Genomic DNA, 27806 nt, shown 5'->3' on the forward strand with positions numbered 1-27806 from the left:
GTGTGTTGATTCCTCCCCATGTTCAAGATCTCTGCTTGTCGTCATTGAATGGGAACATTCTTGTTTTTAGTGAAATCCTCTCCTTATGTTCGTGATTTAAATGGATTCCTTAGGATTGTAAAAATGGAGATAACAGATATGAGCATGTGTCATTCTATCACTGAATAATATGGCTTGGTAACATAAATGGGTTATATACTTGCCGGCTGTTTTCATATCCAGTCTGTACGGAACGGACAAGGATACAGTGGTTATTTTTCCTCCCACAGAGATGTTGAGGGCTACCCCCTGTGTTCCTGACGGCTCATACATCTTTTGAGTTTTGTTCATATCTCCGTAGTTCCACCTTTAATACGTTCCTGTTCCGCTGACGAGTTCACCTGCAATAATGGCGAATGCGTCCCCTTGGAATTTCGGTGTGATCGGCGTCACGACTGTCGGGACATGTCCGATGAAGAGAGATGTTGTGAGTAAAGCTGGTGGATGAGCGTGACCTCTTGGGGCAGATAAATAAAGCCATGGATCTAGGTCTAGTACTGGATGTTAGGGGAGTGGTATGTGGGATCTGGAAGTCATTCATGAAACGTATTCTTTCAGCTGAGCCCGAGACATGTGGAGATACGGAGTTTGCCTGCAGCAGTGGAGAGTGTATTCCCAGAGCATATTATTGTGATGGCCGCCCGGATTGCCTGGATTCATCCGATGAGGGGTTGTGCGGTAAGAGAATTTACAGGCAACCGAACTTCAAGGAGAATTCCATCTTGAATTGGTAATTAGTGCCAGACTACTGGTGCTTTACCAGTGACCTATGTGGCTGTGCACATCAGTAATACTGGAAAATAAAGGGTCACATACTGTAGAGTGAGAGCAGCTTTCGCTTGGGACTCCAGCTGATGGGGGGACCCAAGGAGTTCTAGTAATCGGTGGGGCTCTCAGAGGTCAGATACATCCCAGAAATTATAAACTGTTTCTGAGGTGAGGAAACGCCTTGAATTCTTCATGTTCTCATCTCACCTTGTATAATTTTGGTGTTTTGCCCCCATGTTTACACACTGTGGGTTCAGGGACTCCTTCCATAACTCCGTCTCCCTGTCGCTTTATATCCAATGTCTGATATTTGACATTTTCTTGCACAGATTTACCACAACAAATCGTCACCAGTCCTCCTTTCACCACAAGACCTGTGATTACTAGAAGACCTATTACCACCCCTCCTCCCCCCATTTATACAAGACCCCCTCTTGTTGTGACCACACCACTGACGCGCCTTACTCCCAAGCCACCATTAGATGCCGTCCGCCCTTGTAAGAGAGAAGAGGCTCGATGCCCGAATGGACAGTGTATCCCCAGGGACTATCTTTGTGATGGAGAACGGGACTGTAGGGACGGCAGCGATGAGCTCAACTGCGGTGAGTTTGTGGATTTTAATTCTCATACGTTTTATCAGACTCATCAAGGCGTGCAGCATGAGGGATAACCCTACACTATAATACTGCACACAGTGTCATCTGACTGTATGGAGACCATTCCTGATCAGGGGGTGCAGCATGAGGGATAATACTACACCCTAATACTATACACAGTGTCATCTGACTGTATGGAGACCATTCTTGATCAGGGAGTGCAGCATGAGGGATAATACTACACCCTAATACTATACACAGTGTCATCTGACTGTATGGAGACCATTCCTGATCAGGGGGTGCAGCATGAGGGATAATACTACACCCTAATACTATACACAGTGTCATCTGACTGTATGGAGACCATTCTTGATCAGGGAGTGCAGCATGAGGGATAATACTACACCCTAATACTATACACAGTGTCATCTGACTGTATGGAGACCATTCTTGATCAGGGAGTGCAGCATGAGGGATAATACTACACCCTAATACTATACACTGTGTCATCTGACTGTATGGAGACCATTCCTGATCAAGGGGTGCAGCATGAGGGATAACACTACACCCTAATACTATACACAGTGCAATCTGATTGTATGGTGGCCATTCCTGATCAGAGGGTGCAGTGTGAGGCTGCACCCTAATACTACACAGTGTCATCTGACTGTATGGAAACCATTCCATAAGGAAGGAGAAGTATCTTAACTTTTCTTCACCATCTTCTACCCAGGAACTCCCTCTCCCTGTGAACCCAATGAATTCAAGTGCAAGAATGGTCGCTGCGCCTTAAAACTTTGGCGGTGTGATGGCGACAACGACTGTGGAGATGGTTCTGATGAAATAAACTGCCGTGAGTACACTTATGGAGTTGTGTGAGCGTACTGGACATCGGGAATGTACCGACTATGTATGTGTACTGATGATATGTACTGTCCTATACATCTTATGCAGCCACCAAAGGGCCAAGTGACATGTGCGCCCCAGATCAGTTTGTCTGTATACAGTCCCGGACCTGTATCCCGGCCAGTTACCAGTGTGACGAGGAAGCCGACTGCCCCGACCGCTCAGATGAGATTGGCTGCAGTAAGTTACAGTCTTGTTCTTCATCCCTTTTTATATTGTTTTGCATCTCCTAAAAAGTTCCTTATTATCCAGTAGCCTCCTGGATCTCTTAGGAGTATGCCCTGCGGACTTTCAATGTTATGTATGTACAGCCTGGAAGCTTCCAGGGTTACACTTCTGTTCTGTGACCATTTGTAATCATCATTTCTTTATATTTTCATGTCTGTATTCTCTGGTCATTAGTGATCAGGGTTCTTCATTGAAATTACTTGAGATTAACATGATCTCCTTGTTCTCAGGTCCTCCTCAAGTGATTACACCTCCTGAGGAGAGCATCATGGCTTCCCGGGGAGAGACAGTACGCTTTACTTGTGTGGCAATTGGAATCCCGACGCCCATTATAACTTGGAGATTGAACTGGGGCCACATCCCCACTAGCAGCAGGTATGACACCTGTTAGTATATTACCAGTTACCAATACATAGTGAGGGGGATGATAATTTGTGAATGGTTTCCTCAGAGTGTCGATGACCAGCGAGAACGGACATGGCACACTCATCATTCGAGATGTAAAGGAAGCGGATCAAGGCGCTTACTCGTGTGAAGCCATTAATGCTAAGGGAATGGTGTTTGGAATTCCTGATGGTGTCCTCTCCTTAAAGTCTGAAGGTAATGTATGAGAATGGTACAAGAAGTCGGAGCTGGATGAAAGATGTCACCACCATCAGAAATAACAGCTCTGCTCAGGATGAAACCATTAGTATTTGGGCTGTTTTTTGACAGGTCCATGCTCTGAAGGATTCTTTCACGTGCAAGACAACTCCCGATGCATTCCCTGCTTTTGCTTTGGTGTTGCCAAGGTTTGCCATCAAACCGGTCGTTACAGAAACCAGATCAGACTCCGATTTGATGTTATAGATGACTTTAAAGGTGGGTCCCAATGTTTTCCACCCTGGAAATTTTTGCATTGAGTTGATTCTAGTGAAATGTCAGTCGTCCATATGCTTGATGCACCTTTAGTTTAGAATTTGATGCCACCTATTTATCATTTTAGGAGTGAACGTATCCTCTCACCAGGGATTTCCTCCATTATCCTCAAATCAACTCCAGATTGACACTAGTGTAGAAGAGTTCCAACTGGTCGACCTGTCTCGGAGGTTTCTGAGTCAGGAATCCTTCTGGACGCTGCCATCACAGTTTTTGGGGAATAAGGTAAACACTGGGCTTCTTGCACGCTGTCGGTGACTTTGGGCTGTTGTCTTCTTGCACGCTGTCGGTGACTTTGGGCTGTTGTCTTCTTGCACGCTGTTATTGACTTTGGTCTGGTGTCTTATGATCTTACATCTCATTCCAGGTGGACTCGTATGGAGGCTCCCTCCGTTATAAAGTTCGTTATGGCCTGACACGTGGCCTGTCAGAGCCTGTGAGGAAGCCTGATGTAGTTATAATCGGAAATGGGCAGAAACTTATCTATCGAGTCCAGTCATCTACCCAGCCAACCACTGTGAACCAGCGGGAAGTCCAATTCACAGAGGTGAGTTTCAAGACACAAATATACACCTGACAACACTCCGGACACCTCCTGTACTGTCACTGGGTGCAGCCTCCAACCTCTTTGTGATCCAGACTCTTCCTGCCTTCAGTCTCTGGGACAGGCAAGTAGCTGTCTGATAGTAACTGTTGCCAGCCATATTAGCTTTTTCTGTCACCTAGTCCTCCTTCTTGTCCATCATGCATATGTCAGGAAGAGCACCACCTTAACCCACAGTTCTAGTCTGTGAAGTTACTGGATTAAAAAAGTTAGAAGTCAAGTGACAATGGTGAATGAATGGAAGTAGCTAGCTTCTTTTCTTACTTGAGTTGCAGTAGTAATCAGTCTGGCTGAAGCCTGGGACACATCTGCAGGAGATGAATGGGGTTGTCCAAGATTACTAAAAGATGGCTGCTTTCTTCCATAAACAGTGCCACACCTGTCCACGGAGCGTGTATTGCAGCTCTGCTTCATCGGCATGAATGGAGCTTAGCTGCAAAACCACATGCTACCAGTGGACAGGCGTGGCGCCATTTCTGAATGAAATAAGCTTTGGTTTTTTATAATCTAGGGTGTCCTATTACCACTTCAGGTAATGTGGAGCCTAGAAGTTTTACAGTGACTTTCAATACATTGCTTGTCTTCTCCCGTCTGCAGGAACACTGGCAGCATGAGTCTGGAGCAGCAGTCACCCGTGAGGACCTCTTGATGACTCTTCAGAATCTGGAAGCCATAATGATTCAGACAGTTTATGACAACAAAATGGCCAGCGTGGGGCTGGCAGACATTGTCATGGACACAACCTCTGTGGAGTACACACAGCTGGGGGTGGCCATGGGCGTTGAGGAGTGCAGGTCAGTGTTCAGAGCTCTGTGGGTGAAGCAAGTATTGTGGGACCTGCAATGCGATCTGCAGAGAGACCATCACCCTGTCATTGACTAGTATATAACCTTACCTGGTGGTTGATTCTTGGTTGCTCATTTGTTCATTTTAGATGCCCCACTGGCTATTCCGGCCTCTCCTGTGAGACTTGCTCCCCACAGTTCGAACGCATCCCCGGTGGACCTTTCCTGGGTACTTGCTCTGGATGTAATTGTAACGGCCATGCCAGCTCCTGTGACTCTGAGAGCGGCTACTGCATAGTAAGTGGGCAGATAACTTGTGATTTTATCGATGACCCTGTTCTAGAGCCTGCTGGATGCAGGGTCTGGTATTATAGGCTAGGTTTTTACTGTTTTTCTACTGGATTCCCTTAATGAGTCCTCAGTAGTAAGTGTCACTCCTTCTGATGCCTTGTAGACGTAGAGAAGTGCTTATTCATAGTAGTTGATGCTTTATCCTATCCCTTCTTGTCTTTCAGAATTGCCAACACAACACTGAGGGTCCACAGTGCAATAAATGTAAGTCAGGCTTTTTCGGAGACCCCACCAGAGGTACTGCAGATGCCTGTCGACCATGTCCCTGCCCACTTATGGACCCCCGCCGCAGGTCAGTGGCTCATTATATGGAGTGGTAGTGGTGCAGCCAGTGCATGGAGCTGTGCGGCAGGTTAACTTGAGTTGTCTCTTCAGGTATTCAGACACCTGCTTTTTGGACACTGATGGACAGCCCACCTGTGATAACTGTCTGGTGGGTTATTCCGGACGGCGGTGCGAAAGGTAACATTATCCAGGGACATTTGGACTTGTGGTGCAAGGGCTGAAGATGGGAATAGACGTGAGGTTTGTGCTGACAGTCCTTTCTAGTAATCGCCCTAAATGTGACCTCAGCCTGGCTTTCCCCCATGTCTCTCATCTGGGGAAGCCATGATCAGATATACTGGAGGTGTACCTGTTTCATCAGAGTATACTTCTCTCCCTCCGAACAATTATTGGAGGAGTCAAGGAAGATTACTCTGGATGGTCAGCTTTAATGCCTGTCTAATCTGGTGGTCAGTGATTAGTAGTACTACGGTCCAGGGACCCATATGCCAGTAGTGGCGTGTAGCATGGGTGGATCACAAGTAACATGTGATCTGCTATTGGATACTGGCATCTCATTGATTGCAGCCTATGTCTCCTCCTAGATGTGCGGTGGGATATGAAGGAGATCCTATGAAGCCTGGAGGACAGTGTGAGAAGACTTTTGGTTAGTACATGGTCATCATTCTCTGGGCTTGAATTGAAGTATGATGAATATGCTATTCTTCTGAGCACAGGACGTTGCTGTGCCTGGGGATGATGAGAGTCCAGCATTCTCCCTCATTTCTTTCCCTGTAGAGAAATCATCTGGAGGAAATTACTTTTGATCATATATGTTGTCATCCAGTGACCTCAGGATGTCCTCTGTGTGTAGATTGGGGGATTTTGTATTTCTCTTTCAAGCACAGAACTTTCTTGTATGTTCTAGCTGGTACCACGGGGATCTGTGATGAGAGGGGTAGCGCCGTGTCATCTCCTAATGCTTGTGTGTGCAAGGTAAGGGGCCGAACACCAAGGTCTCTTTATAATAATGATGTCTTGTTGTGTCTTGGATATTTTCCCCTTCATCAGCAGCACTCGTCACCTTTCTTTCTTCCAGCCGCATGTCTCAGGAAGGCTGTGCAATGAATGTAAAAGTGGAACTTTCTACCTCAATGAGAAAAACCCAAATGGCTGCTTGAAATGTTTTTGCATGGGAGTCACCCGGGAGTGTTCAAGCTCTTACTGGAACCGAGATCAGGTCTGTGAGATCCTAATGCGTGTAGAGCTCGCGGTGACCCGTTCTTCACCTGCGCCTGTTGTGTGGCCTGTCCTGACTTCTCGATCCTTATAGGTCCGTTCCACCTATGACAGTCACGAGAGAGTGCCGTTTTCCATCTCCAATGCAGCCAGTACCCGAACGTTCAGTGAGGGCATAAGCATCACGGGTCCTTCAGAGCTGACATTTAGCGCTTTTAACAACGTCCCCCAAGATGTCTATTTCTGGGTGCTGCCAGAGCGATTCAAGGGAGACAAGGTACGTGTGAGACCTTTCTCTAAATGAGAGTTTAATGCACCAATGCATAGGTCTACATGCTCAGCTCGTAGGGGTATCACCAGCCCCTGACTACAGAGCCGAAGCACCACAGGAGGTTGTTTTCACTTGTAGATAATTCATTGTGGTGACTCGCTAGGAAAGGTCCTACATTAAATTTCCATGTTTAGTTGTAATTTTTGGAAATTATCTGTTACAGGTGACATCTTACGGCGGAGAACTGCGTTACACCATCACATATGAAGCCTCTTTGGGGGCCCAGACTCTGGACGCACAGCCGTACGTCGTTTTGCAGGGCAACGGAATCTTTCTGGAGCATTATGCAAACATTCAGACAGCTCCCGGCTTCCCGATTACAATCACCGTTCCTTTCCGTGAGGTGAGATGATGTACCGCCATGTGCACACACTGAATACTTCATAATCTTTCAAAACATTGTAGTACAGGGAGTAATCTCATAGATCTATAGGACTAGTAGGAAAGTAACTGCTGCCATATGCTTAGTAAGTGCTTGCATCACCTTTACCAGCAATAACTCTTGTTAAAGATCCCTGTTGACACTGCAGTTCTCTTTGACAGAGTTTATGGCGGCGGACCGATGGTCAGGATGCCACCCGTGAACACCTGCTGATGGCCCTTGCGGATATTGATGTTCTGATGGTCCGGGCATCCTATGCTGAGAGGATGATTGAAAGCAGGTAATGAAGACTGACCCAGCATCATAGACACCCAGTGTTGGTCCATGCAGCTCTCTGACACTTGCGGTGCTTTTACTTTCAGAATTTCTAACATCCACATGGACATTGCGGTGCCTCACTCCACAGGACTGCAGCAAGCGGTAGAGGTGGAGCAGTGTGCTTGCCCAGTCGGCTACACGGGACCATCCTGCCAGGTACGTGGAGTTAATACATCATATATTTTCGGCCTCCAGTAATGACACCTGCATGATGCTGATGCTGATGTATCAGTAATGACCTGGCCCTCTCCTGGATCACATCATACCTCACAGAACGGACATTTTGTGTCTCCCACTCCCGCACCACCTCCTCGTCTCATTTCCTCTCTGTTGGTGTCCCGCAAGGATCTGTCCTAGGACCCCTGCTCTTCTCTATCTACACTTTTGGCCTGGGACAGCTCATAGAGTCCCATGGCTTTCAGTATCACTTTTATGCTGACGACACACAAATCTACCTCTCTGGTCCAGACATCACCACCTTACTATCCAGAATCCCACAATGTCTATCTTCTATATCATCCTTCTTCGCCTTTCGCTTTCTAAAACTTAACATGGATGAAACAGAATTCATCATCTTTCCCCCATCTTGCTCAACCCCCTCCCCCCAACAGATCTATCTATCACGATCAATGGCTGCACACTATCCCCGGTCAACCAAGTCCGCTGCCTTGGAGTGACCTTGGATTCTGCCCTTTCCTTCTGACCGCACATCCAAGCCCTTTCCACCACCTGCCGCCTCCAACTCAAAAACATCTCCCGCATCCGCGCTTTCCTTAACTTTGAATCTGCAAAAATGCTTGTACATGCCCTCATCATCTCCCGCCTAGACTACTGCAACATCCTCCTCTGTGGCCTCCCATCTAGCACTCTTGCACCCCTCCAATCTATCCTCAACTCTGCTGCCCGACTAATCCACCTCTCACCCTGTTACTCCTCTGCCTCTCCCCTCTGCCAATCCCTTCACTGGCTTCCCATTGCCCAGCCAATTCACTTCAAAGTACTAACAAATACATACAAGGCCGTCCACAACATGTCCACTCCCTACATCTCTGAGCTACTTTCCCGATACATCCCCACACGCACTCTCCGATCCTCACAAGACCTCCTTCTCTCCTCTTATCACCTCTTCCCACAATCGCATCCAAGATTTCTCCCGTGCATCCCCCACACTCTGGAACTCACTACCCCAACATCAGACTCTCACCTACAGTGGAATCCTTCAAAAGAAACCTGAAAACCCACCTCTTCAGACAAGCCTACAACCAGTGACCCTGCTGCCTCTATACCGCCACGACCAGCTTCACCCGCACCTACTGTGTCCTTCTCCCATACCATGTAGATTGTAAGCCCTCATGGGCAGTGTCCTCTCTCTTCTGTACAAGTCTGTAACTCGTTTTGTTTATGATTAGTGCAATTGTCTGTATTATGTATGTATACCCCTTTTTATATGTACAGCGCTATGGAATGAATGGCGCTTTAATAATAAATAATAATAATCTGTGTTATTCCCGCGCAGGACTGTGACATTGGTTATACCCGCTCCACCAGTGGTCTTTACCTGGGTACCTGTGAGCGCTGTCATTGTGGTGGCCACTCCACAGAGTGTGATGGAGAGACGGGAGAATGCCTGGTGAGTGCTTGTTAGATGCTGGCCCTGGATGTCTCCATTGAGCAACACAAAGCTCAACTCTAAATTGATTCTTTGCAGAACTGCCAACACAATACGGAGGGAGCCAAATGTGAGCGTTGTAAGCCTGGCTTCTATGGAGACCCGAGACGTGGAAGTCCAGGAGACTGCCAGCCTTGCCCATGCCAAGGCACATCCAGCCAGTATGTTAATGGTTGCACTTTAGTCTGTAGTGGATGAGGTTTGTGCCCACCTGCCTCTTACATGAGCTATGCTTTCCCTTTTAGATATTTTGGCACATGCTTCCTGGACACGGACGGTCAGGCCACGTGTGACTCCTGTCCTGTTGGATACATTGGGCGTCAGTGTGAGAGGTGATGCTTTTTCTTTGGCCTCCTCCTGTGGGGATCTTATTACATGCTTGTGTGTTTCTGACTTCTTCTTCTGCCTCCATATGATGGCAATGAAATGCTGTGTTGTTTCAGATGTGCACCTGGTTACAGAGGAGACCCAGTCCGAGGACAGCCCTGCACATGTATGTTCTTTAACTGCTGCTCTGCTTAAGAACATAGTAGTCACGTGTCCTATAGTTATATATGTTGTTCTTTCAGCGACTTCTGGTCCTGGCCCTAGTACAGGCTGTCATTGTGATCTGAGGGGCAGCACTAGTAACACCTGTGACTCCCGGCGCCAGTGTCCATGTAAAGTAGGTGCCGTTGTTTATTTGAGGTCTTATGTATTGTATATCGGTAATCATGGACCTGATTGTCTCTTGCTTTCTTCAGCCCCATGTGGAGGGTCTTACATGCAGTACCTGCCGCCCAAATCACTTCTACCTCAGTGCAGACAATCCAGACGGCTGCTTGCCGTGCTTCTGTATGGGAGTCACCCAGCAATGTTCCAGCTCCAGCTACCATCGTGAACTGGTGAGTCTTTGGATGATCTGGACACTTGCTGTGGATGATTGGTGTTGTTGTATGATCTCCTATATAACATTGATTGTGGACTGTATCACTGAGCCCTTAGTGACCCCCATCTATATCTCTCTTCTCACAATTCTAGATCACTAGCCCATTCCTGCCCGGAAACTTCCAGAACTTTGCCCTAGTCAACCGTCAACGCAGTGTCCGTATCACCACTGGATTCATTGTGGAGATGTCCACTCATGGGCCGCAGCTCTCCTATCGACAGTTTGACCAGCTGGGGCAGGAGTCCTTTTACTGGCAGCTTCCAGAGAGCTACCAGGGGGATAAGGTAATAACCTATGATTCCGACCGTGGGGGGAGCAGCGCTCTGGAGCTTTTCCTCTAGACTCTGCACTTCCATCTAGAGTGCAGGAAAGTGAACCTCCTGCAGAAGACCTGGCCCCAAGGCAAGCAGATGCGGTGCACTGAATATCTATTCCATTTCTATTTTCAGCATAAAATACAGAGAAATGCCTTAAATCTTAAAGGGCTTGGCCACTTTCTACTTATGTTTCCCTGTAGGTCCTATTGTGTTTTTAGGTTCTAGATATATTTGTAGTTCACACCATAATTTAACCCCACTATGCAGTAGAAGGCCCCCGAATCCATTTCTGTGCCTATATGACAGAAGATCTCATTCATCCACCCCACCACTTTCTGTGCCGTCCCTGGTCAGATCCTCTTCTGCACGTGTGCTGAATATATTCATCTACTGTTCAGCACATGCACAGAAGAGGATCTGTCCAGGGACAGCACAGAAAGTGGGGGACATGGTGTCACCGCTGACATCTTGTTCCCTATGGGCGCAGTGGTCAATCAAGCAGCAGGTGTAAGTTATGGTATGTCACACCAAAATAGACCAAGATCTATTGGGAATATTTGTTGAAGTCATCCAACCCCATTTAAGGGCTTGTCGGGCTTAGGAAACCTATTTTCAACCAGCAGGATCATCTGTAATCAGCTTATCTCTGAAGGAGCATTCTAGCAAAAAATGCGGAGAACCCCTTTTAGTGGAGGTAACCCTTGGAATATGACTACAGCAACCTGCTGTCTACAGTCAGGGTCTGGTGGTCTGGACTACTTTCCTCCATGGCCGTGTATGTGACCTTAATAGAACATTGATCCTTATGCGTCTGAGCTCTGGAAACGACTCCAGAATCCTTTCTTAATCGGTTTCTGATCAGTTGCAAATAATTTGTAACCTATAAGATGGGCATCGATGTGAGCTCTTTTGTGTGGACCTGACACCCTGCCAATGAGGGGGGATGCCCAGTTACAGAGGTTCAATGATATTGCATTCTGGACATGGCTGGGCCTATGTCTTGATGAACACCCCCCTCCCCCCCCCAGCCGTCGCCTCCTTATCCTGTATGGCATCTCGTTCTGGATGACTCTGTCGGAGGCTGATCTTATCTCTGTTTCTTTTGTATGCTCAGCAGGAGATGCTCTTTGCTCGCATGCGACGGGCCCACAAGGTATTAGACAGTGCATGCTGCTGCATGAACGTGTGCTGCTTTATTGGCTCGTGGTTGTAACACAGTGGAAATCCCTGGCATGGAGAACATTGTGTGGGTATTATACGTGTATATATTCTCCAGCCACACGTTTCCTTCAATGTCTCTCTTTGTATAGAATGTGAATTGCATTGGGACCATTGTTGTTAATAAGAGGTGGAGTGGCCTTTTTGGCTTTGGCTATTTTGTTGCTGTGCTGTGGTTTTTCTCTGGTGGCCCTCATAGCTTGAAAGTTTCTCCAGGATTAGAAACAAAATGGCTGCTTTCTTTGAAAAAAATAGCACCCCACCGGTTTACGGTGTTGGGTGTGGTATTACAGCTCAGTCCAATTCACTTCCATGGAACTGAGCTACAAAACCAGACGCAACCCATAGACAGGCGTGGTGCTGTTCTTGGAATAAGCAGCCGTGTTTTTCTAATCCTGGACAACCCCTTTAACTACCAAGTGATTATGGCCTCTTTGTGACGCTGTTTTATCAGTCCAGCATGCCATATCCTATTTCCATGTGGTCCATCAGCCGAGCATATTTGATCCTTTACTGATCCCACCCCAGCATACCTGATCCTCTAATAATTCCACCCCCAGCATACCCATCCTCCAGTGCTCCTGCCCCAGCATACCAGATCCTCCAATGATCCTGCCCCAGCATACCTGTCCTCCAATTATCCTGCCCCAGCATACCTGTCCTCCAATGATCCTGTCCCAGTATACCGGTCCTCCAATTATCCTGCCCCAGCATACCTGTCCTCCAATTATCCTGCCCCAGCATACCTGATCCTCTAATAATCCTGTCCTAGCATACCTGATCCTCTAATAATCCTGCTCCAGCATACCAGTTCTCGAATGCTCCTGCCCCAGCATACCTGATCCTCTAATAATCCTGCGCCAAAATACTGGATCCTCTAATAATCTTGCCCCAAAATACTGGATCCTCTAATAATTTTGCCCCAAAATACTGGATCCTCTAATAATCCTGCCCCAGCATACTGGATCCTCTAATAATCCTGCCCCAGCATACTGGATCCTCTAATAATCCTGCCCCAGCATACTGGATCCTGTAATAATCCTGCCCCAGCATATCGCATCCTCTAATATTCCTGCCCCAGCATACCCATCCTTCAGTGTTCCTTCTCCAGTACCCCTGATCCTCTAATTATCCCATGTCAGCATACCCGATCCTTTCCTGATCGTCGCCCCTGCTGAGCATGCCAAGTGCTTGAATGGGTTGGATCCTGTACTGGTCGTGGTCGACAGTTCATGGACTTCGGATTGATATAGATAACAAACCTGTACATCCAGCAGAATGAATCATCGCTGACAGAAGAGGAAATGCGCCGAAAAATTGCTTCCGGAGACCTGGAAGAAAACCATGACCCTCAACATCGATTCCGACGACAAGCCCAGGTAGCTGGGTTACATGGCACCGCCGTTACTTACAGTGCATGCCAACATGCCCGTTCTGTAGTCCAGTGCAGTTTACAAAATGAAACCTGCCATCCGCTCCAGCCCTCCCCTTCTGTATTGTCCTTAGTCTTAAAACATTTTATGGTTTTTTTCTGTGCTTTATATTCTACTGCTCCACCATAACCACCCCTTTATCTGGCATGGATGGTGAGTGACGCAGGGCGGTCGTACATGTCTTCTGTACATACAGAGCTTTGTCGCTAATGGAGCCGGTTCCCCATTGTATTGACTATAGAACACTTTAGGCTCTTGTGTTTCCATGCATTAACCCTTGCATTTGTCTATGAGCTTATTACACCCCCCTTGATACTGTTGTATGTGAGGCACCGCTTATCTCTCTACATCTCACACTATCGTTTTTGTTTTGTCTCCGGCGTTCTCCTTTCGTTCCTTTCTATTTACTTCCTTCTCTTTCCTTTGCCTGCTGCACTCGGGAATTTGGCTGTAGATGGATAAAGAGCAGGAAGAAACGGACCGTGAGGTCTGGGCGCTTATCTCCAGCTTTTCCTCTGGTCCATCACGAGACAAAACAAATGTCTCGGAGGGCGGCTCAGTTCTCCCGCCATCTTCTGTAGTGGCACCTGCAGGTCCACCATCGCCTCCTCTGCGCCGTCATCATACCCAAGATAACGCACAGTCTCGGGCAAGAGCTCACACGTTTCCTCTATCTGCTGCCCCGGGCCACTTGCCCCAAAGAGCTACACATGAGGTACGACCCCCTCCTGTATGCCCATGGCCGGACTTCTCTTTGTGCTTGTGGTGGTTGTCTATTAGTGCGCCGTATACTTCAGTTTCGTAACCCTCCATTTCCATACCTCAAGGCCGGAGCATCTGCGCGGTCAGCTCGTCAGGACTCTACTAATGTCCTAATCTCTCAGACGCCGGGATTAAGAGGAGCTGAAAAGGTACAAAGCCACGCCGTGTGCTGTGCTTGATGCATGAGGCGTGCAGTTAGGGGTGCAGGTCCTGTGTGTACATGGGACAATGTTGGTTGGTCTGACGTTGCAATCATGATCTGTTCTCTTCCTAGTACTCTCTGGTCTACAAGGGCTTCTCTCTGTTCCCCGAAGGGGTTTTCTACTGGTCCTTACCTAAGGTTTTCCTTGGGGATAAGGTAAAGACACCGACTGCCCCTTATGCCTCCACTGGGAGATCAGACACCATACTTGTTTCCTAAGGCAGTTCCTCTCATTACCCTCCTTGTGTTCTCCCCCAGCGATACATCTGGATCACAGTCGCAGGGTATTTTTTTTAGCCTTTTCCATGAAAGAAACTTGCAGAATTTCTGATTAGTCCTCATATTCCTGTTGCAGGTGATGTCTTATGGTGGAACGCTCCGCTACACGCTGGCCTACACATCTGGAATCCGGGGATCTCCGCTGCCCGATGCTGATGTTCAGATCACGGTAAAAGCCGAGCTTTAGCTTTTCCTTGTTACCGCCTCAGGACTGCTGCCATGATGGAGAATGACAGAAGCCGCCCTACCTGTCTCCCAGTCATTGTGCTGTCATGGAGGCAGCTGACCCTGATCTTATGATGAGGGTCCATTTATTCGTATGGCAGTAGCCGACCGATGCCATGATTGCGTTGTTAGTACCCAACCGGTCATACCTGTATTCATTTCCAGGGCAATGACATCACCTTGGTGGCCTACCAGACTGAACTGCGCCCACGTGAGACCAAAACCTTTGAGATTGCATTTAGAGAGGTGAGATTGTGCTTGGAAATACCTTTCTATGCACCGTGCCATGATCACCGTTTGGTTTAATATTTACGTAACCTCTCCTTCCCACAGAGTCAATGGAAGCGCCCAGATGGGCAGCAGGCCACGCGGGAGCACCTGATGATGGCGCTGGCAGATCTAAACGAGATTCTCATACGAGCATCTTACTCCACTGACATGATATCTGCTAGCATTACTGGTGTGAGCATGGAGACCGCTGGGCCCTCATACACCAGCCTTCCTCAGGCCCTGGAGGTAGAGGAGTGCCGCTGCCCCCCTGGCTACAGAGGATTGTCCTGCCAGGTAAGGCCATAAGAGATAAAGCCCCCTGAATCTGATCTTCTTTCAAGGGATGCCTCACAAGGGGAATGGGCTCTGTTTGCTCTTTGTGTGTTGATCCACCCTGATCTTGTGTCACCAAGTATGTCTTCTATCATAGGACTGTGCCCCCGGCTACACCCGCACCGGAGGAGGCCTATACCTTGGACACTGCGAGCCCTGTGATTGTAACGGGCACTCTGAGACTTGTCACCCAGAGACTGGTGTCTGTTCGGTAAGCGTTCTCAGCTGTGACCCCAGGGGACTTTACAGTGGCTGTATTATAGGAATACTGTATATGTTATTTTTCTCCTACAGTTTAAAGGGCATCTGTCAGCAGTTTTGTACCTATGACACTGGCTGACCTGTTGCATGTGCGCTTGGCATCTGAAGGCATCTGTGTTGGTCCCATGTTCATATATGCCCGCATTGCTGAGAAAGATGAACTTTTAATATATGCAAATAAGCTCTGAGGAGCAACAGGGGTGTTGCCGTTACACCTAGAGGCTCAGCTCTCTCTGAAACTGCTGCGTCCTCTGGACTTTGATTGGGGCCAAGTGTGATGCAGTTTCCACTACCTGGCCCTGTCAAAGTGCAGGGGGTGCAGCAGTTGTAAAGAGAGCTGAGCCTATAGGTGTAACGGCAACGCCTCCATTGCTCCTCGAAGGTTATTTGCATATATTAAAAGTTCATCTTTCTCAGCCATGCTGGCACATCTGAACACGGGACCAATACAGATGCCTTCAACGGCCAAGCGCACATGCAACAGGTCAACCAGTTTCTAGGACCAAACCCGCTGACAGATGCCCATTAATACATGATGGGCCCAGGGTCCATCTACTGAAATCCCCTCTCTGGTGCTGCACACCGCAGAGGAAATGTGCGGTATGCCAGACCGACAGGGGAATTATACGTGAGGTCATGGTGTGAGACTTAGGTGGGCCGAGGTAAATACAGTTTTGGTTACTCACGGTTATGTCGTCCCTGGGCAGGCTCGCATAAGTGATCAGGAGAACGGCACAGGAATTCTCTGGGGCACACTCGGGTGTAAGGGACACAGGCCAGATGGTGGTTCGAGGTGCCCTTGATGGTCTGTATTAATGTGCCTATGGCAAGGTCCCTTGTAGTCGTGACGCCAGTACCTTTTATGGTGGTACAACCATTTACTGTAGTGTTAACTGAGGAATTGGAGACTGAGACGAGGATGGTGCAATCCAGCTTATAACTTTTACTGAACGTTGCTCCTGGTAACAGTAACATCCAAGTATAGAACAGTCTCTAGTACATCCAGATATGAAATACAGTCTCTTTACAATGGACAGAGGTAAAGCTGCAAGAGGTCCACTGCTCACAGGTGTGATGTCTGTCTCTCATTAATGATATAGGTTTTATGCTTACTGGTAGAGGACTTTTATGCTGGTCCCAGTTATCCCAGTGCAGGTTAGTGAGGCTGCCGGAGTCTGATAAATACTTCACTTTTAGCTCCAAAGGTCCTAAGGCGCGTATAGCGATGGCCGTAACCCTTTGGGGGTCTGCTTCTTTAGTGCTTTCTGCATTAATATACTGCTGAGTATGTGGCCCACTTCAGCTTTGGGCTGAAGACTGGCTGAGAGCTAAAGACTGCACTCACTGCAGACTCAGACTGAACTGGACATAACTGTCTAGGCCTGAGCTGAGCTGAGCTATACAGGTCCTTCTAAAAAAATTAGCATATTGTGATAAAGTTCATTATTTTCTGTAATGTACTGATAAACATTAGACTTTCATATATTTTAGATTCATTACACACCAACTGAAGTAGTTCAAGCCTTTTATTGTTTTACTATTGATGATTTTGGCATACAGCTCATGAAAACCCAAAATTCCTATCTAAAAAAATCGTTAATTTCTAACGATAATTTGTTTTCCCTTAGTCCTAACAGCAGCACAGATGGGGTTAACTGCCCCTGTGGACTGGTAGGACCGGCGGAATTTTAATGAGCCCAAGAACCAATAAACGATCTTCAGCTCCCTGAAAGGGAGGAGATCACCCCCCAGCCCACCGTGTTTTTAACAAGCATAATGTATTTAGGGTGGGATATTTGTGTGCTGCTGTTAGGACTAAGGGAAAACAAATTATCGTTAGAAATTAACGATTCCCTTACGTCCTCAACAGCAGCACAGATGGGGAGATAGCAAGAAGAATCCCCTAGGGAGGGTCCTCATGCCTGGCAGAACTAAGAACAGTCTGCCCAAAAGCCGAAAACTCTGCCATCCTAGCATCTATCCTATAATGGGAGATGAAGGTTGACTCAGAGCTCCAGGAGGCCGCCTTACAGATCAACTCTAAGGGGAGGAGTCTTCTCTCCGCAACCGAGGTGGAGACCGCCCTAGTAGAATGGGCCCTCACAAACTCGGGAGGATCTAAGGATTGGGAGACGAAAGCTTCCAAAATGGCCTCCTTGATCCAGCGACTAATGGTGGCTTTAGACGCTTTACGGCCTTTAGACTTACCGGCAAACAGGATAAGAAGATTCTCATCTTTCCTGAACTCACTAGATCTATCCACATAGATCTGGAGGCATCTTGAAATATCCAGCGGGTCTCTAGCTGGAGTATCAGAGGAGGAGGCTGTAAACAAAACTGGTAAAGATATTACCTGATTGATGTTCTGGAAAGTAGGCACCTTAGGCCTGAAGTAAGGTAAAAACTTCAGGAGTACTCTATCCTGTAGAAAAATAATGTACGGGTGATTTGCGGAAAAAGTCTGCAATTCAGAAACTCTTTTGGCTGAAGCTATAGCCAGAAGAAAGACCATCTTTAAAGTCAGAAATTTAAAATTTACCTCCTCCAAGGGCTCGAAGGAGGGAGATGCTAGCCCCCTGAGCACTACTGAAAGATCCCACTGGGGGATAGGTTTCAGTATAGTAGGCTTTAGTCTTTCAGCTCCCTTCAGGAAGCGTTTGATGAGTGGGTCCCGAGAATGTGGCCTGTTGAGACAGGCCGAGATGGCATAAACCTGTACCTTCAAGGTAGCTGGAGATAGGCCTCTATCTAATCCATCCTGAAGAAATTGAAGTATCGCAGGAAGGGGCGGATCTGCAGACGCCACCTGTCTGGAATCACACCATGCCTCGAAGATTCTCATGATCCTGGAGTAGGCCTTCTTTGTAGACTCTGCTCGGGAATGCGACAAAGTTCTCAGGACCGACTCGGAAAGCCCTTCTATGTTGGGAAGGGACTGATCAACCTCCAGGCTGTCAGGTTGAACCTGTGCAGATCTGGGCAGAGGTGAGTGTCCCACGACACCAGGGTCTGCTCCGGGGGGAGTCTCCAGTATTGTCCCCGACTCATCTGAATGAGCTGGGTAAACCAGGATCTTCTGGGCCAAAACGGTATGATGGCTATTACCGATGCCTGATCCTGACGGATTTTCATCAATACCCTCGGTATCATGGAAAAGGGAGGGAAGATGTAAGCCAGCCTGAACCTCCACGGTATTGACAGAGCATCTATCGCCAGGGGGTTGTCTTCCCTGTAGAGGGAACAGAACCTCATCACCTTGGCGTTGAACCTGGTTGCCATGAGATCCACTTCTGGCATACCCCATCTGTGAACTAGCTGCCTGAAGATCTCCGGATGCAGAGACCACTCCATGGTCGGTAATCCTCGACTTAAGCGGTCCGCTATCATATTGAGGGAGCCTCGAATATGAACGGCAGATAGATGGGAAAGGTTCAGCTCTGCCCACCGAAGAATTACCCCGATCTCTGACAGAAGGGGCAATGATCTTGTGCCTCCCTGTTTGTTTATATAGAGGACAGCAGTCATATTGTCTGACTGGACTTTCACTGCTTTGCCCCGGATCTGAGGCGCAAAGTGAAGGAGGGCTAGCCGGATAGCTCGCATCTCGCGAAGATTGGAGGAAAGATGCCGCTCCAGAGGAGACCAAGATCCCTGAATTGGGGATCCGTCCAGGTGAGCGCCCCAGCCTACAAGGGACGCGTCTGTAGTCAATATGACCCAAGCTGGTTGGGTCATAGACTTCCCTGCTGGTAGCTGAAACCACCATCTGAGGGAATTTCGGGTTTGACCGGACAGGGAGCACAGGGAATCTAGCCCCGCAGGGCTGCCGTTCCATAGGTGTAAGACCTCCGACTGAAGAGGACGGAGGTGCCATAACGCCCAAGGGACCGCATCCGCAGCCGCTGACATGAGCCCCAGCATCTTCATGAGAGTCCGGATAGAGACTCGACGAGGGACATAAAGGACCTTTGCCAGGTCCTGAATCCGCGCTCTCCTTTCTGGAGTCAACCGGAGGGACATCTCCACAGAGTCGACCACGAATCCTAAGTAATGGATTGAAGTCGATGGGCTCACATTCGACTTCTGCCAGTTGATAATCCAGCCTAGGCGGAAGAGAAAGGAGACTGCGACCTGAAGATGGTGGGTAAGGATCGGAACTGAGGAGGCTATGAAAAGCCAATCGTCCAGATAAGGAATAATAGTCAGTCCTTGGAGTCTCAAAGCTGCCACCACCGAAACCACCACCTTGGTGAAGATGAGGGGGGCAGAAGAGATTCCGAAGGGAAGCACGGCGAACTGAAAGTGCCTGCAAACCCCTGAGATCTGGACCGCGATCCTGAGGAGTTTCCGGGAAGCGGAATGATTCAGAATGTGAAGGTACGCATCCTTGAGGTCCAGAGTAGCCATGACGTCCCCAGAATTGAGGATATGGCTGACTGACCTTATGGTTTCCATGCGAAACCTTGTTTTCCTTATAAATCGATTGAGGAATCTCAAATCGATGATCATCCGGAGATCTCCTGTCTTCTTGGGAACCAGGAACACTGGTGAATAAATCCCTAGGCCCCTCTCCCCTGCCGGTACCTCCTCCAGGGCTCCCTTGGAAATATAGTCCTGAATGTAAGATTCTAGGACCACCTGTTTGGCAGACCCGAAGCTTCGTGTGGCGATGAATCTCTCTGGGGGGAGAGAGATAAGATCTACCCGGTACCCGGCGGAAACTATGTCCTGGACCCAGGGGTCTGCAATCAACCGGCTCCAAGAGTCTTTGAAATGGGTAAGACGGCCCCCCACGGGAATCTGGGGGAGGGGTACGGGAAAATCTAGAGGAGACACTGCAGGGGCAGCAGGGCTTATCCAAGAGCCTCGAGGAGGCCCATAGTCAGGAGGGTTTTGCCTCCCTGGTGGGTTTGCGGGGGCGTCTCGGATATTTACGAGATGGCCCCCCCCAATCTCTGCGCCTAGACTGCTGCCCAGAACGACCTCCACCCTTCTTTTCCTGTCTGGGGCGTCCCCGAAAGGGCTGCTGGGGGAGGCTCTTCCCTTTTTTATCGGAGAGCCCCTCCATTATTTTGTCCAATTCGGACCCGAATAACCTATCTGGTTCGAAGGGGAGCCCACAAAGGTTAAACTTGGATGCGTTATCCGCAATCCACGGTTTCAGCCAGAGTGGTCTGCGGGCAGCTGAAACTAGGGCCATAGTTTTGGCGGCCAGCTTTAGCTGCATCTGGGAGGAATCAACTAAAAAGTCCATAGCCAGGTTGGCTGACTTGAAGGCTGCCAGGATGTCGTCTCTTGATACGCTCTGGTCCACATCCCGCATCACAGAGAGGAGGGTCTCATCCGCTCTAAAGACACGCTGTGTCCGACCGGCGGGATCGGAGGACTCCCCCATGTCAACATCCTGGTCCCCCGACCTGATGGACTTGAGTAACTTCTGCGTCTTTTCTGGAGGAAAAAAGCAAGAAGTAGATTCTTCTTCCTCAGAAGAAGAAGACCCCACTGAACAGGGGGTAGGTCTTTCGACCGGTGCGACCACCTCCATGGGAGTCTGAGAGGGACCTGGTAGCCTCTCATTAAGTAGCTGAACTACTCCCTTGATGGAATCATCCACGTATGTCTTGGTCCATTGGAACATCTCCTGCATCGTGGGTTCCGTGGATGCCGTGCGACAACTCTCACATCTGGAGTAAGGACAGCTGTCAACTAGGGGTGTGTTACATTCGTAACATGCCAAATGCTTCCTCTTGGCCCCAGCCTTCCGCTGATCCTCCTTAGGGGAAGCCATAGTCTGTAATGGAAGAAACAAAACAGGTCATAACACCTACAACATCAGGAGGTGGAGAAAACCAGACCTTAAGGGGGTCCACCAGCACTAGAAGAAATAGAGCTGAAAGAAGAGGAAGTACAAAACCCAAGCAAAGCAATACTGCAGGAATATCACAAAGCACAGGAGAGCTCTGGAGCTAACTTGTGAAAGCAACGCAACCAGAGCACTGACTGATGGGCTCTGGGCGCTTAAAAGGAGGAAACCCCGCCCAATGGGCGGGTTCCTGAAACGAGATCAGCACCACTCCCTTTTTTTTTTTTTGTATATGTGCTGCCAAAGCAAGCACTCAGAAAAACCAGAGCCTATACTGGCTCTACCTAAACGAAAAATTGTCTCCCCAGACTAATCCTAAGTCCAGGATGTCATTCTAGGGAGCCAGTTTAAGAAAAGGTGAGTTTTATACATCACCGCATCGCTTCGGAAAACCGGAAGTGACGTAGCGCACCTAAGGCGCGTCACTTCCGGGAAATGGCGGCGCCCATAGCGCCGCACACATGCGGTAACAGAGGAACGGAGCACCGTCTACAGATGATGAAAGAAGAGGGGAGGGGACGCCCCCCTCCCCAACGGTACCCCAGACCGAAATCGCCATGATCAGGCCTAAAATAAAGGCACTGAGATGCATAGAAAGCGAGCTAAGCTTTAAGGAGGGAAAAAAGAACCCCTAAGCAATCTTCAGCTCCCAAAGAGGGAGCGACACGCCAGTCCACCTGTCCAGAGGACAGAAAAAAACACGGTGGGCTGGGGGGTGATCTCCTCCCTTTCAGGGAGCTGAAGATCGTTTATTGGTTCTTGGGCTCATTAAAATTCCGCCGGTCCTACCAGTCCACAGGGGCAGTTAACCCCATCTGTGCTGCTGTTGAGGACGTAAGGGAATTAGCATATTTCATCCGACCAATAAAAGAAAAGTGTTTTTAATACAAAAAAAAGTCAACCTTCAAATAATTAGGTTCAGTTCTGCACTCAATACTTGGTCGGGAATCCTTTTGCAGAAATGACTGCTTCAATGCGGCGTGGCATGGAGGCAATCAGCCCGTGGCACTGCTGAGGTGTTATGGAGGCCCAGGATGCTTCGATAGCGGCCTTAAGCTCATCCAGAGTGTTGGGTCTTGCGTCTCTCAACTTTCTCTTCCCAATATCCCACAGATTCTCTATGGGGTTCAGGTCAGGAGAGTTGGCAGGCCAATTGAGCACAGTAATACCATGGTCAGTAAACCATTTGCCAGTGGTTTTGGCACTGTGAGCAGGTGCCAGGTCGTGCTGAAAAATGAAATCTTCATCTCCATAAAGCTTTTCAGCAGATGGAAGCATGAAGTGCTCCAAAATCTCCTGATAGCTAGCTGCATTGACCCTGCCCTTGATAAAACACAGTGGACCAACACCAGCAGCTGACATGGCACCCCAGATCATCACTGACTATGGGTACTTGACACTGGACTTCAGGCATTTTGGCATTTCCCTCTCCCCAGTCTTCCTCCAGACTCTGGCACCTTGATTACTGAATGACATTCAAAATTTGCTTTCATCTGAAAAAAGTACTTTGGACCACTGAGCAACAGTCCAGTGCTGCTTCTCTGTAGCCCAGGTCAGGCGCTTCTGCCGCTGTTTCTGGTTCAAAAGTGGCTTAACCTGGGGAATGCGGCACCTGTAGCCCATTTCCTGCACACGCCTGTACACGGTGGCTCTGGATGTTTCTACTCCAGACTCAGTCCACTGCTTCCGCAGGTCCCCCAAGGTCTGGAATCGGTCCTTCTCCACAATCTTCCTCAGGGTCCGGTCACCTCTTCTCGTTGTGCAGCATTTTCTGCCACACTTTTTCCTTCCCACAGACTTCCCACTGAGGTGCCTTGATACAGCACTCTGGGAACAGCCTATTCGTTCAGAAATTTCTTTCTGTGTCTTACCCTCTTGCTTGAGGGGGTCAATGATGGCCTTCTGGACAGTAGTCAGGTCGGCAGTCTTACCCATGATTGCGGTTTTGAGTAATGAACCAGGCTGGGAGTTTTTAAAAGCCTCAGGAATCTTTTGCAGGTGTTTAGAGTTAATTAGTTGATTCAGATGATTAGGTTAATAGCTCGTTTAGAGAACCTTTTCATGATATGCTAATTTTTTGAGATAGGAATTTTGGGTTTTCATGAGCTGTATGCCAAAATCATCAATATTAAAACAATAAAAGGCTTGAACTGCTTCAGTTGGTGTGTAATGAATCTAAAATATATGAAAGTCTAATGTTTATCAGTACATTACAGAAAATAATGAACTTTATCACAATATGCTAATTTTTTTAGAAGGACCTGTATATATGGGATGTGTTGTCTCCCCCTAGTGGTAGGCTCAGTGTAATGCAATCTGACACACCTGTAGGCAGGGATTATGCATAAAGATGCATTGCAGCATAAAACAGGTTATATAAGGCATACAAAGCATAACACGACAACTTTGCAGTACCCACGAGGGTAGTGGGACACTGCAAATGTAGCATTGCATGGCCACGTCAAGTCCTCCAGAGTGGGTGCTGCTCCTTATAGTGCTACTCTGCTTTGGCTATTAGAAAAGGATACAAATGGGTGACCGTCTAGCATGTGATCCACTGGCTCTAATACAATATATTGTATGTACAGGGGTAATAGCCTCAAGAGTAGACTAGTACAAGTTTGATTTGCTGCTTTGTGTCCCTCATATATCCTGGGATGTTGTATTTTTTTAAATTTCATCTAATGCAAAATTTCCTTGTCCTAGAACTGTTTGCACAACACCGCCGACGAGTTCTGCGACAAATGTGCACCTGGCTTCTATGGTGATGCCACAGCGGGTACCCCAGAGGACTGCCAGCCTTGTGCATGCCCATTAAGTGACCCAGAGAACCAGTAAGTACAACTGCACTATATCCTCACCATTATACTTGTAGTATTATGTCCTCCTCATCATAGCGGTAGTATTATATCCTCCTCATCATCGTAGCTGTAGTATTATATCCCCATTGTACCTGTAGTATTATATCATCATCATTGTAGCTGTAGTATTATATACTCATTGTGGCTGTAGTATTATATACTCATCATAGCCTTAACCTCATCAGAGCTGTAGTATTATATCTTCTTCATCGTCATAGCTGTAGTATTATATCTTCTTCATCGTCATAGCTGTAGTATTATATCCTCCTCTTAGCTGTAGTATTATATGCTCCTCCTCCTCCTAGCTGTAGTATTATATCCTCCTCATCATTGTAGCGGTAGTATATTATCCTCTTCATTATCATAGCTGTAGTATTATATCCTTATTGTAGCTGTAGTAGTATATCCTCATCATTGTAGCTGTAGTAGTATATCCTCATCATTGTAGCTGTAATATAATATCCTCCTCATCATCATAGTTTTAGTATTATATTCTCATCATTGTAGTGGTAGTATATTAAGATCAAGTGAAGATTATGCCGCCCTGAATTATTTATTTTAGTTTATTTCACTAAATTTCTTAACAAACTATAACAACACATGAAAGATGAATTCACCTGATGAACACACGTTTCGCTCGTTCATCGGGTGAGCAGCGGCACCTTTACACGGGCAGATTATCGGGAACGAGCGTTCGACAATCAGGCAGTGTAAAAGGACCGTTATATTCTGTCTCATATCCATTTGTTTCATTTTCATTTCAGGTTTTCGAAGACCTGTGAGACAGATGGTGCTGGTGGCTACAGATGCACAGCCTGCCCCATAGGGTACACAGGGCAGTACTGCGAGAGGTCAGTCCTGAGTGGAAGAAAGCTTATATGTGTCCATGGATGTCCCGTGGGCCCTTCCTCACATATAATTGTAAATCAGCCTAGTCCTTGTATCATTTGTATAGAGGGCCGGGGCAGGATCTCCTCCTGCTTCTTTCTGTCCCATAATATGGTAGTCCTCCCTTTTTGCATAGTTGAGATTGCTCTTCCCTGTACCCAGGCATATATCAGTGATAGCAGTGCCCACAGTGTAGGCTCACCTTCTGGTATTCTGTGACAGGTGTGCTCCAGGATATACTGGTAACCCCAGCGTCCGTGGCCAGAAATGTGTCCCAGAGGGTAAGAACTTTACTTTCCTCCCCCAGTCTCATTGCTGTATTTCTGTCCCGGGGGTAATATCGATCTCCCTTCTATTTCAGACAGACAATCACACTTCTTTGTCAGGATTTACCCTGAGAAGAAAACAGTTACTCCAGGTAGTGAAATAAGTCTCAGGTGCCAAGGAAGTGGTGACCCTCCTTACTACTACTTCTGGTCACGAGAAGATGGGCGACCGCTTCCTGGAAACACCCAGCTAAGGGAAAGAGGTAAAATCAAGCCAGGAATGAAGACGTGTGATATGTTCTGATATCAGTTGTGGTATGCCCTGATATTAGCTTGGGCCAAGTCTCCTTGTGTAATATGAGATAATATCAGCTTGGGCAGTCTCCTCATGTGATATGTCCTGATATCAGCTCGGGCAGTCTCCTCATGTGATATGATCTGATATCATCTCGGGCAGTCTCCTCGTGTGATATGTCCTGACATGATGTGTCCTGATATCAGCTCTTGCAGAGTCTGTCTGTGTGCTGACATTATCCATCCATAGATGGACAGTAATTTTACCAGAAATGGTCAGAATTTTAGTTTACCTCATGTGTTCGAGGTGAGTGAGAGCAGACCTTTTCCTCCCACACTCTATACCCATCCATGGTCCATGGCAGATATTTGTTCATGTCTGAGCCCTTCATCACGGTCATCACCTCTCCTGTTCTCTCTCAGGTGAGATCCTGCACTTCCCTAGCCTGCAGCCATCAGATTCTGGAGTCTACATCTGCACTTGCCGCAATTACCAGCACATGAACACCAGTAGAGCAGAGATCATCATCCATGGTGAGAGTCCAGAAACCTCGGGTCCTCTTGTATTGCTATTAAAGGGGTATTCCAGTATCCACAAGATAAGGAAAAACTATTAGATACGTGTGGGTCCTATCACTAAGATCCCCACGATCATCAAAATGGTAGCCCCATACCCTGTGGAGCCCCCGAAATGTACAAAGTGGCTGGTTGGGCATGCGCTCGGCTGCGCCATTAATTTCTATGGGAGTTCCAGAGATAGCAGAGTGCAGCTCTTGGCCGTCTGCAGAACTGACATAGAAATTAATGGAGCGATCGCGCACATGCCCGACCGGCCACTCTGTAGGCTCCACGGTAGATACAGGGGTTCATTCTCGTCATTGGTGGGGGTCCGAGCGGTAGGACTGCGCAGAGCTGTAATTTCGGATATGCAATGAGTTGTAATCCAGTGTTTTCTGTATGTAACATTACCTCTGTTTGGTTCATGCTGCCATTTATTGGGACCCTTCACACTGAGCAGCGCTGAGGTTTGTACATTGCTTGTGCCCTTGTCCCCATTCCCTGATTTTATTTTTTTCTATTTCCTGTATAATTTATCCAAAATGTGCATACAGCCGACATTGTATATTAGCTCCATTTTATCTGTACACTGCCTCGTGTCATGGACTACATGATAGCTGAGCCCTACATTACTTTTACATCTCATTGGTGGGTGGGGGGCCATTACACCTGGCTGACGGACAGTGGGTGCCCTCCTCTCTAGCAGGAGTGGGCATCTGGTCGGTCCCGATTGTCAGAGCTGGTAGCTTGTCACCTCATTACATGGCACTCTCATTGCTGCCCACGACGTTGGGTGCTCTCGGCATTGAGAGGTAAGTGTCACTTCTGGAATAACATCGTCTTGGTTTATCTCTCAGCCTCTCCCATTAGGCCCATTACAGTGACTGTGGAAGAGCAGAGGGTACAGAGGGTCCGGCAAGGCGTAGACGTCACCTTCATATGCACAGCAAAGAGCACGGTGAGTAGAAGCTTTGGGATGGGAACGACAACCCACCACTTATTGTATGTCTGGTGTATTTCAGATCCCCATGCACAGCGGTGTATAAAGACCATGTGGGCAGATGTGTGGTCTGCTTTACCCTTCTTTTTATATGTAGCTTGTTTTCCTCCCTCAGTCCCCAGCTTACACCTTGGTGTGGACCCGTCAGAACAGCGGGAATCTGCCCGAGAGAGCGATGGACTTCAATGGCATCCTGACCATCCGTAACGTGCAGCCCGAAGACGCTGGCATTTACATCTGCACTGGATCCAATATGTTTGACATGGATGAGGGCAATGCAACGCTTTATGTTCAAGGTTGGTGAAAGAGTCACCATTAAAACCCCTCCATCCATTGCATGGTGCTAAGGTCCCCCCGCCCTCTCTGCTTGCACACCCGGTAAGCGGCCAGTCGTCCCTCGCTGGTCCCGACAGCTTCACTTGGCTTCTAGGCTTTTGTGCACTGGCCTTG

At 48.0% G+C, this 27806-nt stretch overlaps 1 protein-coding gene across 12 annotated transcripts in view; it reads left to right on the plus strand.

Moving 5' to 3' along the window:
• HSPG2 (heparan sulfate proteoglycan 2) overlaps positions 1–27806 on the plus strand; it is a 122916-nt gene that overhangs the window by 54791 nt on the left and 40319 nt on the right. For 8 of the 12 annotated variants that reach the window (XM_044282440.1, XM_044282445.1, XM_044282443.1 and 5 more), the window contains 44 exons: positions 341–466; positions 598–717; positions 1137–1409; positions 2137–2256; positions 2358–2489; positions 2768–2912; positions 2989–3137; positions 3252–3398; positions 3523–3680; positions 3823–4002; positions 4657–4853; positions 4994–5141; positions 5360–5487; positions 5571–5657; positions 6065–6126; positions 6388–6455; positions 6559–6699; positions 6793–6975; positions 7193–7372; positions 7573–7691; positions 7774–7885; positions 9246–9359; positions 9438–9559; positions 9644–9730; positions 9842–9891; positions 9968–10062; positions 10142–10282; positions 10419–10610; positions 11758–11796; positions 13136–13240; positions 13749–14009; positions 14122–14205; positions 14331–14414; positions 14614–14706; positions 14928–15008; positions 15096–15326; positions 15463–15576; positions 24196–24323; positions 25115–25201; positions 25461–25519; positions 25600–25767; positions 26222–26332; positions 27214–27314; positions 27472–27652. In XM_044282440.1, coding sequence (XP_044138375.1) covers positions 341–466; positions 598–717; positions 1137–1409; positions 2137–2256; positions 2358–2489; positions 2768–2912; positions 2989–3137; positions 3252–3398; positions 3523–3680; positions 3823–4002; positions 4657–4853; positions 4994–5141; positions 5360–5487; positions 5571–5657; positions 6065–6126; positions 6388–6455; positions 6559–6699; positions 6793–6975; positions 7193–7372; positions 7573–7691; positions 7774–7885; positions 9246–9359; positions 9438–9559; positions 9644–9730; positions 9842–9891; positions 9968–10062; positions 10142–10282; positions 10419–10610; positions 11758–11796; positions 13136–13240; positions 13749–14009; positions 14122–14205; positions 14331–14414; positions 14614–14706; positions 14928–15008; positions 15096–15326; positions 15463–15576; positions 24196–24323; positions 25115–25201; positions 25461–25519; positions 25600–25767; positions 26222–26332; positions 27214–27314; positions 27472–27652 — 5703 coding nt within the window. The remainder of the gene's footprint in view (positions 1–340; positions 467–597; positions 718–1136; positions 1410–2136; positions 2257–2357; positions 2490–2767; positions 2913–2988; positions 3138–3251; positions 3399–3522; positions 3681–3822; positions 4003–4656; positions 4854–4993; positions 5142–5359; positions 5488–5570; positions 5658–6064; positions 6127–6387; positions 6456–6558; positions 6700–6792; positions 6976–7192; positions 7373–7572; positions 7692–7773; positions 7886–9245; positions 9360–9437; positions 9560–9643; positions 9731–9841; positions 9892–9967; positions 10063–10141; positions 10283–10418; positions 10611–11757; positions 11797–13135; positions 13241–13748; positions 14010–14121; positions 14206–14330; positions 14415–14613; positions 14707–14927; positions 15009–15095; positions 15327–15462; positions 15577–24195; positions 24324–25114; positions 25202–25460; positions 25520–25599; positions 25768–26221; positions 26333–27213; positions 27315–27471; positions 27653–27806) is intronic. The other 4 variants (XM_044282442.1, XM_044282450.1, XM_044282449.1 and 1 more) reach the window with 2 other exon arrangements.

This window comes from Bufo gargarizans, chromosome 2 (genome assembly GCF_014858855.1).
Source record: "Bufo gargarizans isolate SCDJY-AF-19 chromosome 2, ASM1485885v1, whole genome shotgun sequence".
In the NCBI taxonomy this organism is placed as follows: domain Eukaryota; kingdom Metazoa; phylum Chordata; class Amphibia; order Anura; family Bufonidae; genus Bufo; species Bufo gargarizans.